The sequence below is a fragment of the Antedon bifida genome, chromosome 8, assembly GCF_963402885.1.
Source record: "Antedon bifida chromosome 8, ecAntBifi1.1, whole genome shotgun sequence".
Taxonomy (NCBI): domain Eukaryota; kingdom Metazoa; phylum Echinodermata; class Crinoidea; order Comatulida; family Antedonidae; genus Antedon; species Antedon bifida.
The window spans coordinates 19610295-19623033 of NC_136233.1; the positions used below are offsets into that span (position 1 = coordinate 19610295).

At 34.6% G+C, this 12739-nt stretch overlaps 1 protein-coding gene across 2 annotated transcripts; it reads left to right on the forward strand.

Annotated features, from left to right (window-relative positions):
• The first annotated feature begins 52 nt into the window (after positions 1-52).
• On the forward strand, positions 53-11595 carry LOC144851167 (nibrin-like). 2 transcript variants are annotated; one of them, XM_078708731.1, is made up of 16 exons: positions 54-202; positions 1503-1553; positions 1709-1791; positions 2150-2301; positions 2531-2690; positions 2897-3000; positions 3210-3327; positions 3625-3815; positions 4182-4273; positions 4420-4594; positions 4722-5268; positions 5654-5737; positions 7828-8001; positions 8372-8479; positions 8662-8760; positions 10459-11595. In XM_078708731.1, the coding sequence occupies exons 1-15, from the start codon at positions 175-177 to the stop codon at positions 8746-8748; spliced, it is 2154 nt and encodes a 717-aa protein (XP_078564857.1). In that variant the 5' UTR covers positions 54-174; the 3' UTR covers positions 8749-8760; positions 10459-11595. The 2 variants fall into 2 exon arrangements, with proteins under 2 accessions (XP_078564856.1, XP_078564857.1); XM_078708730.1 differs by lacking the exons at positions 7828-8001; positions 8372-8479; positions 8662-8760; positions 10459-11595 and having other exon boundaries at positions 53-202; positions 5654-6641.
• The last annotated feature ends 1144 nt before the right edge of the window (positions 11596-12739 follow it).

Sequence of the window (12739 nt, forward strand, 5' to 3'; positions counted from 1 at the left end):
ATTGTGTAGTCGTCTGATGTGACGTCATACGTCAGAAAAAAAACCGCACATGGTTGGTTTTTTTCAGAAACTGTGAACGCGCGAGAGGTTTGGCTCCGAGAGCACACAAATACATACAGCCAAAAGAAGAGAGATTGATAGCGTACTAGATTGAAAGGAAAACGAAATGGGAAGATGTGGATTTTGCGGAGTTCAAAGAGTGGTATGACTTTTTAAAATCTGCACTGCAAATAAGTTGCCTGTTTACCGATAGGAGGCAGACCTCTTCTTATTTCCTTGTCAGACGATCAGGCGGCTCACGTACCCAACCGTACCCACAGACGACCATTGGGCCATTCCAAGACGATTGGGTTCCAACGCGTGTGGATGTTCGGGCCCAACATAATTAGACGATCGGGCCCATTCTAAAAATAAAGTAAAGACGATTGGGCCCACGAAAATGAATTGAATTTATAATTGTTCACCATAAAATAATTAAAGGTGTTCTTTCAAAATAATAATAATAAATAATAAAAATGTAGGCCTAGGCCTAATTATAATTTATAATCTAGGCTAGGCCTAGGGCGGCCAGGCCTAAACAAGGTATGTAAAAGAATTATAAAATATTTTAAGAATAGTTTTATTATTAATATTAAATTTTTCTGTGCACATTTTCTAACATACGTGCACATGAGGTATGACGCACATCGGACAAATTTCGCACCTTCTCCCGGGGGTCGTATAGTGGGTCATACAATTGACAAGTGCATAACTAATCTATTTATTCTTGCTTGCTGTAATACGTATACTAAACCATTCATATAAGACCTGTTTCTGCTAGATGGTACTATATTTTTTATTGCAAAATAGAATTAAATAAAAGCACACCAATCAAGCCTACGAAAGCTGCAGGAGGCACAGTCAGTCCCACATACGATCAATAATTCATCCACTCAGTATGTATGTGTGACAGTATGCCGAGAACTCAATCATATCATAATAAACTATAATGAAACGACTTTCAAACGATACATTTGGCTATATATATCGGGCCCAATGTTAGAACTATCGAGCTCAACGATTAAGACTATCAGGACCAACACCTCTAAGACGATCGGGCCCAATGTATAAGACAATCGGGGCCATAAAGAAATGGGCCCGATCGCCTGTTACGCACCAGTCACTGACTGTCAAGCAAGTGACAGTCAAGTGCATGGAGAGGAATAGTAGGGCCTATAGGTTAGGTAGATAGTCCCTCTAGTCTAGGCTATCTATGAGTAGAGGGGTTGTCAGCCTAGCTAAATAAATCTAATAATAAAGTCTGGCTAGAAGGCGTCCCCTAACCCCTAGACTTAGATAGCTAGTACAGTAGTAGTAGCCTTGTAGTAGTAATTAGTATAGTAATAAAGTTTATGTATTTGTAAGTCAATGGTGTGACCAGTACTGGGTGTTGGTCGAACAAAACTGTTAATTTTGTATGGTTTAAATGCCTATTATATAATATACATATTATTTTTTTTTAGATCAATCTTACAGTTTTTTGGTAGGTCTTGAATGCGTTGTGGGGAGGAAAGGTAAGATTCTTTGGTAAAAGTTTTACTGTATCATGTTTAAACTGAATTATGTTAAATCAAAATATACCGAATAATTGTGTGATATATATAAATATAATGCTATAACTTCTTGTTTAAGAATAGAGCCCTTTAACAAATGTATTATTCATCATCAGGTTGCCCAATACTCATCACCAATGACCAGTCCATCAGTAGGAAGCATGCTACATTTGCAGTGTCTCATGCAAAGGACAATCTGGTAGGTTAATGAGTTTATAAACATGATATTAATATGTCAGTCAGTCATAGCATAGGTACTTAAGTCTTCCACTTGGCTTAAAGCATTGTACTGGAAGAAACCTCAATCTATATATTAGGCCACTCTTTTGAACAAGGCCATATACATGGCTGCAGTCGCATGCTCAAATTTGAGTTAGTGGTTACCGATCGACCAACTGACTGACATAGTGAGCTGTAGACTAAAAAGTATTTATTTATTTTGTTTATATATTTACTTGTTTACGAATAAATGAATGAATTTGATTAAAGAATCTGAATTGCACACACTAGTTTATTGGATGTGATACAGTTCACCTTCTACAATATTCGTATTCTAGAAACATCCTGATAGACTACCCGCTATCACACTGAAAGACTCATCCAAGTATGGCACAATTATCAACAAGATAAAAGTGGATACCAATAGCTCAACAGACCTTAAACATGGAGATGAAATTGAGTTTGGGTCACTTGGTACGAACTCATGGAGGTAGGGGTGCAGACAAAATTACTGATAGAAAGTACTAAAGGTTTTATTAAATTAGAGAGGTTTCCTATGTATAAGCTTGGTCGAAAATCTTTCAACTTTTATGACAGATCAACAAACTAGACTAGTAGTATGTGACCAAGTGTATTCTTGCACTGTGTTTGGTCATGAGAAACCACCTGGTATCTTTACATTTGGATGTTTACAGTACTGTATTAATTTTATTTGTTAGAGTGGAATATCAGCCACTGGTTTGTGCTGGTTCTTCATTGTCTGGTGCAAATAAAACTCTATTGAAAGCTAATTTGTTGAAATTGGGTGGTCACTATGTTGCTAACTGGAGTAAAGAATGCACACACCTTGTGATGTCTGAAATCAGTGTCACAGTGAAGGTTAGTATGTGACAGTAAAGCCACTGTAATGTTAAGCAAAATTGGCCTTATTGGTGCCTGATTAAAAAGCATATATATAATATAAGTCACTGCTACACTACCATAACTGGAGCTCAATAGAATATCGCGTTCTTTAATCGGCGGCCGAGATAGACATAAACCTACTGAGCTCAGAATTAACAATATCATTTGTTTCTCCATACTAGGTGATTTGTGCTCTGGTATCCTGTTGTCCTATAGTTACCTTGGAATACCTGAACAAACTGATCAAAGCAGCAGAAAGTCAAACTAGTTTACTAAATATCAGCCAGTATGTACATTTAATTTAATAAAAATACAGTCTTAATACACTACTACTACTCCTGAAAGAGAGGTGTTATTTAATATGCAAAAGATTTTACAATCCAATATATTTTTATGTGACATAATGATGATACTTTATATATATATGTACAGTATATATGGTTAGTAATTTTTCATATTCTTGAAAGTTTATTTTTGCTAATTATTTTCTTAAAGGTTCCTTCCGAACGTTGTTGAGGCTAACATACGCAAAGATGAAGTATCTTTCCAGGCTAATCCACTCAGGAAAAAGGTCTTCAAAGACAAAATGTTTGTTTTTTTAACCGAAAAAGAGGTTAGATTTTACAATATAGTGTACCTGCCCAATCAATCAATCAGACTTATTACAGCACCCGTATCCATAAAAATAATGTTCAAAGGTGCTTGACAATGTTAAACAGGAAATGCTTCTGTGTACAAGTGGGTTTTCAGTCGTATTTTGAAGGTTTTGACGTTTTCTGATGTCTTTTCTATTGGTAGTGTATTCCACAAAATGGAATGGCCCAGTTGTTCAGTATGTGGTATCCTCGCCCCAACTATTTTTATTTATTGTCATAAATCACAAATCTATCAACTTTATTTATTATTGTAGTACAATACAATGAAGACTGCAGTTTCATTTGGCGGTGGGCAATGCATGTTAATGGATGAAACCACAAAAGATGTTAAAGTATTGACCCAGTCTGGGACATGTGTAGTTTGCTCAAGCCCTGATGAAGACACGCAGGCAGGGTTGCCTAGTCATCAGCAATGGGCTGGAAAAGTTTATAGAATCTTAGAACAGTAAGTAAATTAAGACATTTTTAAAGTTTAAGATATCTATTTCATAGCTGAAATGGTGTGTTTATGTGGAATGCCTTGCCAGTCAATATAAGAAATACATCATCATCACGTTATTAAAATATGTCTTTTGTGTTACAGGTGTACTAGATGTAGGTTTTTGATATACAGTACTTTATTACCTACTTTGTTTTATTTAAAATTATTCATAAAAATGAAAAAATAAAAATGTGAGAAATTGGGGTGGAGCTGTTAGCCTACTCCCTTTATTGACACTTTCCTATTTTCTTTGTTTGCTTAAAGAATTCATTCATTTTGTTCTGTTGTTCCTTATTCTCTTCAGTCTTTAAATTTACTTTGTTATTTTAGAAGTGACTTGCGACCTATTCAAAACCAGGAGATTGGATTAGCAGTACTCTACTGTTCTACAGAGCTTCATTGCAACCCAGCAGTGTCTCAAAGTAAGTGGGTGACAGCAGCCAATTTAGTGTTTCCTAAGGGAAGGCAAAAGAAAATAGTTTCTGTTGGAGTACTAGGCCAGTGTTTAATGAGTGTCTTTTCATAGAATATTATTGTATTAACTATGTTTTTTTTTGTCTCATCTTAGGTGGGCTTAATCTTATGTATGCACAAGCTTCTCAGACTCTTGACACCCAAGTTGTTCTAGCCCCTGAGACACAAACACCCCAACAAGGTAGTAAAATAATTGCAAGAACAAAGGCTGTTGGGGAAGTGAGCATCATCGATGAAACACGCCTTGAGAAGTCTGATACCAAAAAGAGGTTTATTTGCTATTTTGTTTGATACTGATGTTTTTATATTTATATTCTTTGTACACATTAAAGCATCGCAATATTTTGATTCATTTACATTCAGTTTATTTCTCTTTTCTAATTTATACTTCTTTAGAAATAGACAGGATCAGGGCCATGATTTCCAATCTCCAAATAAAATGGCTCGTTTTGAATCCCAGAAAACAGAAAGAAATGAATCCATGTCTAGTAATCTTAAAGCAGCAAAAACCAAAGAACTCTTGCCTAAAAGTGATGTTAAGAAGAAAAGTAGCAAACAGAGTAACCTGAACTCCTTCCTTCAACCTTCAACAACTTTGATAGAAACATCAACTGATGCTGACACATTGTCTGAAGCAGCAAGTGAGGTTGACATGGAAATGATTAAAAAAGAGATTCCTTCTTCAGATGATGCAGATGGAAATATGTTTCCAGAAAAAGAGGTCGTGCACAAAGATTCTACAGAAGAAAAGAAAGGGAAAAGAAAGACTGACTTGTTAAATGTTAAAGATTCAAGACAAGCTACCAGAGAGGCGAAGGAACCAGATGTGACACTTGAAGAACCATCAACAAGTAAGAGTAAGCGGACACCAAAGAGAAAGGAATGTGGTAATACTGATGAGAGCACTGGATCGTGGAAAAAGAAAATTAAAATTGAATTTGAGGTATGTTTTTTTTATTATAAAGTAACTATAAGTTGTTAATTTCTCGGTCCTATTCATCTGTGAATATTTTATTGCATGTTTTAATAAAACAGGTAGCAAATTGGTAGCATAATTTAATTTGCTTTAAGCTCTGTCTACACTATCAAACTAGTTCAAAAAAGAGTGTGCCGAAATATAGTAGTGATATGACATCATGTCTATATATGGGCACATCACATTGTCACGTAAAGTTTGATAGTATAGACAGAGCTTTGGTCAAGTTTTATTTGGATATAGGTTAGTAACCATCCTAAGTTAGTAAACTACAAACACGACGAAGCAACTATGCATGTAGTAGATATGAAAATATTTTCTTTTAAAACACCTTTATAATTTGTATTTTCAGGAAGATTCGGAGACGGAAAAAGTCAAACAACAAGCAGGACGCCCAAGGACCTTGTCTAGTGGATTCATCAGTGTCCAAGCACAGGTAATAAAGAAGAATTTATTTAACAAACCAGTCAATCCTTTATCCTCTTACCGACAGCGGCGGTCATTTGATCCTTCTTCTGAAAGTGAAGGAGGAGAAGTATTTTCGGCGGAAGAAAAGTCAACTATTTTAGTGAACATTGAATTAACAAGTAGATCTAACAATAATAGTTTGAGACAAAGGTCCTTTGATGAGATTATTACTACAAAGAATTTTATTATTGGTGACTCCATGATCAAACATATCAACGTCTATGGGTTAGCTGATACTTCTATCAAGTGTATGCGAGGGGCCGTTGTTCGTCAAATCTTCGCTGCTGTCAAGAAAATTGATTTGACAAAAGTGGTGAATGTAGTTATCCATGCTGGTACGAATGATTGCAGTAATTATGGTTTTACAGTGGATAACCTGTGCAAGGATTTCCAGGAGTTTACATCTCATCTTAAGCAGGAAATATCTGGCCAGGTCTTTATATCGGGCATTTGCCCTCGCTCAGACAACCTTAATTATAATGAATGCGTTTCGAAGGCTAACGATATGTTGAAGAATGAATACGGAGAGTTGTTCATCGACCATACCAGTGTTTTTACTAATGAAAATGGCATTGATTCTACAAAATTTACTTGGCATGGTCTCCACTTGAATAAGCGAGGCACATCATATCTTGTACATAGCATAAATCGAATGCTTCCAATAACTAGAGGATCGCGACATTTTGAGTACAGAGGAAGTTTTACAAGATGATTAAAATGAGTTTGTTTTTGTAAAGAATGAAGCTGTTTTGTCCGTATAGAAATGTTTTTTTCAGTGTTGACAAAACTTAAGTCAATTATTTTTGCATTTTTTTTCACTTAGCTTCAATTAATAAATATCTATTACATGAAATGTTGTTTCAATTTAGTTTTTACAGACTTCAATAGTTTTACCGTCGTCACATAAAAGTTTCTAGAAGTTTAATTTACTGTAATTGTCGAAATAACTAAAATTAATTATTTTAGTCTGATAATATTTTGATAGACTAAGTGAGAAATATTTCCTACATTCTCAACTTAATGTTCATACAATTTATTTATCTATTTTGTTTTCTAGTTTGACAAAAAAAAATGTGCCCAAGTATGGTAGTGATATGATATCATTGGGTCCATATATCACTTTTTTTGTCACATTAAGTTTGATAGTGTAGACAGAGCTTTAAAGATGTCAATAATACATCAAATTGTTTATTTTAATACTGGGAAAGTGAGAGAGAAGAGGGCAGTGCAGGAATAATAATAAATATATACACAATATATAATATTGATCCAAAGGCAAATTACTAAAAAACTAAAAAAATGACAATGCTGTGGGTATCAGTGGCTGGATCTCAATGGAGATACAAAATAAAAAGAAGCGAAAAGCTAAATCAAAACAATAAAGTAAAACAGCCAGAAAAGTCAGCATAATATTGTATACAGTAGTAAAATACACAGAAAACATGTGTGCTCCTCCCAATTAAGTCTCCTCCATTAATTAGGCTTTCATTCATGAGTCTCCCATTGGACTAGATGGAGACTTTACTACAGAAGGTGGGAATGACCATCTTTGTTTTAAATAGTTTTCCTAAACTCAAAACATGAGTACAGTACTATACAGAACAAGGCAACAAATTGGTGAGAGTATTTAAATTCTTTAAAAATTACTACAATTTCTAACAATTTGGTGTTAAAAATAATATAGCATAATTAAAGCAATTCATAAACCATTTAACAGCACACTCGCACGTCTTATGTTATTGTTTGTTTAATAGTTTATGGCATCTACCCTCCTCTCTCTTTTCTCTTGTTTATTTTGAACATTTTATTTTGTAAACAAATTGTGCTTTGTTTGTGTTTTTGTTGAAACTGACATACTCTTCTCTCTTCGTTTTTTATGTTGAAAATTGTTGAAGATTAAAAACTAATGTTTTCTAAATATGTTTTAATGATGTTTGAACTCACAACATTCATTTAACACTGTTTTTATAACAATCAATATTATTTTTATAATAAATATGTATGCTTGGTGTGATTTAGATAAATATTGAATTTACAAACTTTTGTATTTTTAACCAGGAATGTGTCAAGATTAGTCCTGATGATGCAATAAAATCAGAATTAGAGGATCTTCCCACTAACTTAGTGAAGACTAGCGAAACTGTACTTGTTTACCGTCGACCGAATAACCACAGGATTCAAAATCAAGACGTTATGCTGTTAAATGTCAAAAACTTCAAGCGTTTTAAAAAGGTAGATTTACAAAATAATTATGTTAAATATTGTAGTTTAGGCTTTAGTTATGTTATTATTTCAAGACATCCAAACCCACTCTGGCCATCAATCGTGGAAGTTCTAATTTATGATGGCCTGTAACAGTAGGGGCTACATTATTCAGAGGCATAGCGGCTATGAGCGCTCACTGGCTGAGCAAGGTCCAGAGGGAAAAAACTGTGTTAGAGGGCCACTTGGCGTCCCTACACCAGGGGCCGCGGACCTCTGCAGTACACCACAGTATTGCGTCATTGGTTGTTGCCAAGACCTAGAATCTGGCAAAACCGAGTTGAGGAAGCATTTTCCAATTCCCCCACATTATTGATTGAAATTTGTTCGTTTTAACTAGGGTTCGTATCCTGGACAACAGAGTATGCCACGCATCATTGGTGGCGATGATCTTGTCACTCATTACAACGAGGTACCGGAAGATGTGAAGGAAATGTTTCGAGGTCAGGTAGGTATTTATTTAATGATGAGGATTTCAACAAATTTTGTGAGGCTACATTTACTTTTATTAGGCAAAAAGGGCCATGTTGCTACTTTTCATTAACAAGTACCATAGTTTTATTTGTTTTAACTTTTTCTATGTATACAATAGTGTTTTTAAGTGTTGGTAATTATTTCTCTTTTACACAGGCTGATGAAGACAAATGTGAATTTAGTCAAATAGCTGATGAACTATTCAACAACGTTCCAGTGAAGACAAAAAGAAAAAAATTTTGATAGATAAAAAAGGTAAAAAAAATTCCAGTTTTGTTTAAAATAACAGCACTGAAAGAAGTGATTTTATTCAACCCATGTGGAATGAAATTGTTTACCTTGGCCTATAAATTTTGACACGGTTGCCTATTGATTTTGAATGTCTAATAACAATAGACTTAATCTATACATTTTCGATTATTCTGATAAAGCTGTTAAAAGTGCTAGGGAAAGCTTCCAAATGAAACCAATAGACCGTAACAAAAATGTTTGACAATCATTGTTTCTGAACATGTGTCGGTTTTATTGAATCAAGATTTAAATTTGAACACATTTTTGTAATAGGCCTTAATTGTGTGCAAGAACATTCAGATTTAAGTTTCTTAAACTAAATTAAGACTCAAATGAATTAAAAATATTTTGTGTATAAGAAAAAAGTACAAATTAAATTTGTAATGAATTGGTACAAGATTGTGGTATGAATGTGTGCTTAAAGATTTTTATTTTATTGTGAATTTTTGCAAACGAAAGTACAATATTAAACTTGAGGCTATATTTTACCTAATTTAAATGCCTTCTGATGCATTCCAATTGGAATTTTAAATGTAAATATAGTTTTTGTTAAATTCTTCCTCCAAGCATAAATATAGAATATGTATTCAGTATTAAATTTGCAGGTCAGCCTTTATTGTGGGAAGAACCATTATTTGAGTAGGTATAGAAAATGTAATGCTGGTTTGTGGTATTGTTTGCTTAACAATGAGTGGTATTTTATGCTGAGTCACATGTACTTTATGTAAGCACTTCATTCTTGGCAAACACGCCATCTACTGTATACTATGATAGACAGAGTAGGGTTATTCTATACAATTTTTTTTTCTATACTCGCTGAGAAGGTTTTTAAAACTATGTTTGAACCTAAACAGTCAGATAGTATTAGTATGTACTCTAGTGGCAATTGCGGTTCATGAAGCGGCTATATATGCTTAGTTTTATGGTAAACCTGTCATTTTACCAGCCCATTGCCTGTCCCATACTGTGTGCTAATATCAAGTCGCATAACATAAATGACTAGGATTACGATTTATTCTTCAGTGCAAGAACAGTGGAATTAAAGCTTAAAAGCTAAAAAATCTCCATTTAAATGGCTTATGATGAGTACGTAAAAGGTTTGACTAGGTCATTCATATGTTCAATAATGTGGTCGATCTTCTTGAGCAAACTTTCAACAGGCAAGTTTATGCGATAAATTATTCCATTAACCTTGTCTGTTTTTTTTAAAGCTTACAACAAAAAAAGAGCCCTTTGTGCAACATTTGCATTTGAAGTATTAATGCAAGAATCTACATCTAGGGCAACATATCTACATTGAAGCTCATTGAGTGGCACCACTGATCATACTGAATGCCTAGAAATGATTACACATTATATTCTGAAGCCATACAAATAATGCAAATAACATGATCCCCATTAATGTGTCAATGGGGCGGGGGAAGGGAGGGGAATAGTATTCTACCTCCATGTACATTTATTGGGATGAATACTACAGTAATAGATATTTGAAAACTATTTCTATTGATTGATCTTCATTGCGACCTTTTCTATAAAACCAAACCACCTGGCTTGCCTTTGTTCTTGTATATTGATTCTATGAATAAAAATCACCTGTATGCATATTATTTCAATTAATGTATTAAGGTGTCCTAAACAAATACAATACATTTGTCTTTTCAGATTTCAATTAATGATTGGTGCTGTTTTTAACCAACTTTTCAAGATGCTGCAATCTCATCTACCATCTAGTTGCAATCCAATGACCATGTGTGCATAGCAGAGTTACTTTTTAAGAACAAAGTGTTCTCCAGATTTACAATTTAGTTTTCTTCCACATTTTATAACTCTAATAGAAGTTCTTTTGATTTATTTTTTAATATGGAATGCAATTCAGTGACAGCACTATTGTGGAAGAAATATGACTGTGTAAGAAGCGGAGTGGTAACTGAAGTTGTAGAGAGAACTCGGCCAACTTGACTTCTTTGTTTAAGATACTGTATTGTTTGTATAATACAGGAAAAGTTTAATATGTTGTGTTTTGTGTTGTTAAAGATGACTGTAAGGTACACTGTCATTTCCATCAAAATTTTATGTTAAAACTATTTTGTTGTGTACCAATAGAAAAAGCGTAGTCTTCGATTTATCACAAATCAAATACTTCTTTGCATTTTTTTTGCGGTAGTAAATCGTAACTGCTTGCTAATCACACAACAGTTTTCTTGACGTCATCGGCATTGTGCTGTTAAAAACCATCAGAAACTACATTGCAATAGCTAAAATTGTATATGAGAGATTATAATAAGTAATGTGTGCTATGGTAAAACCAGGGAGTTAACATTTTCAAGGTAGGCAGGTCATGGGCCTTGGCCTAATTCCTGGGCTAGTAGACAAGGTTGTATTTCTGTTTTCCTAGTGTTAGGCCTTAGTCCAGGCCATGATTATTGGCCAAGACATTCCAAAGAGTTAGTTTATATGATGTACTGTAGGTATATTTATATACAGTAGGCCTAGTACATAGCCTATTAAAGGCATAAAATAGAATAGGAATTGCTCATTGAATTGAATAACAGCATGATGTTATATGATTCTTATACATTTCCTATGGCAGAATTTGCCTATGAAATGCAAATAATTTTGGCAAAATAGAGCAGTAGGCTAGACATAAAACATGAATAGGATGTTCACTAATTTACAAGATGATGTTATATAATTCTTACACATTTCCCATGAATTTGCATTTTCACTTGAAATTCTCATTAAAGCGAATTGCTGCTTCTATAAATATAAACCAGCTGTTTTGTTGCTTTTGTTGTTTATGCAGGGACAAGTTGGAGGCCATCCAGAGGATATCCATGGTAAATGTAACTTTGTACAAATAGATACTTTTGATACAATGTGGTGGGCCGGCATATGGGTAAAAATATTTCTGAGCAGTTACAGTTTCAAGCTTTACTGTTTGTTTTGCCTAAATTATTCATCCGGTGACCCTGTGCCCTATTGACCTGCTGAACTATTCATTGCAGGGCTGGGTATGTTTGTTCTGTTTGAACCAATACCAATAATGTTGACAACTGCTTATCAGACCATGGACCTATTGTATAATCATACTAAGCCGTGGACAAAGGCCCCTGGTTTAGCACTTCTGAGGGCCTCCAACGCTGGGTAATTGCATTGAGCTCCTCATGCTCTTGGCCCATTAAACTTCTGGGTTTAACCAGGGAGCACTCATAGCTGTTACGCTACCGATACCACGGACTTCATCCATTCCAATATAATACCAAGACGAACATTGAATAATAATATTTCATTCTGGATAGGAAGCGACACTTGAATATGCTATACGCACTTATATTTGTCATACAAAAAAAGAAATTTGAACCTTTTTGTTCTAAAGAAAAGTTTGGTATTGTGAAATTTACTGGAATTGGCCGATTATACAATGTGGTGGGCATATGGGTAAACATATTTCTGAGTAGTTACAGTTTCAAGCTTTACTGTTCTTTTGCCTAAATTATTCAGCCTGTGACCCTGTGCCCTATTGACCTGCTAAACTATTCATTGCAGGGCTGGGTATGTTTGTTCTGTTTGAACCAATACCAATAATGTTGACAACTGCCTATCATATCGTGGACCTATTCTATAATCATACTAAGCAATGGACAAAGGCCCCTGGTTTAGCACTTCTGAGGGCCTCCAACGCTGGGTAATTGCATTGAGCTCCTCATGCTCTGGGCCCATTAAACTTCTGGGTTTAGCCAGGGAGCGCTCATAGCTGTTGCGCTACCGATACCATGGATTTCATCCATGCCGATGTAATACCAAGACGAACATTGAATAATAATAAATAATTCATTCTGGATAGAAAGCGACATTTGTGTATTCATGTAAGACAAAAATATGCTATACGCGCTTATAGTGATTGTCGTACAAAAAGAAATTTGAACCTTTTTGTTCTAAAGAA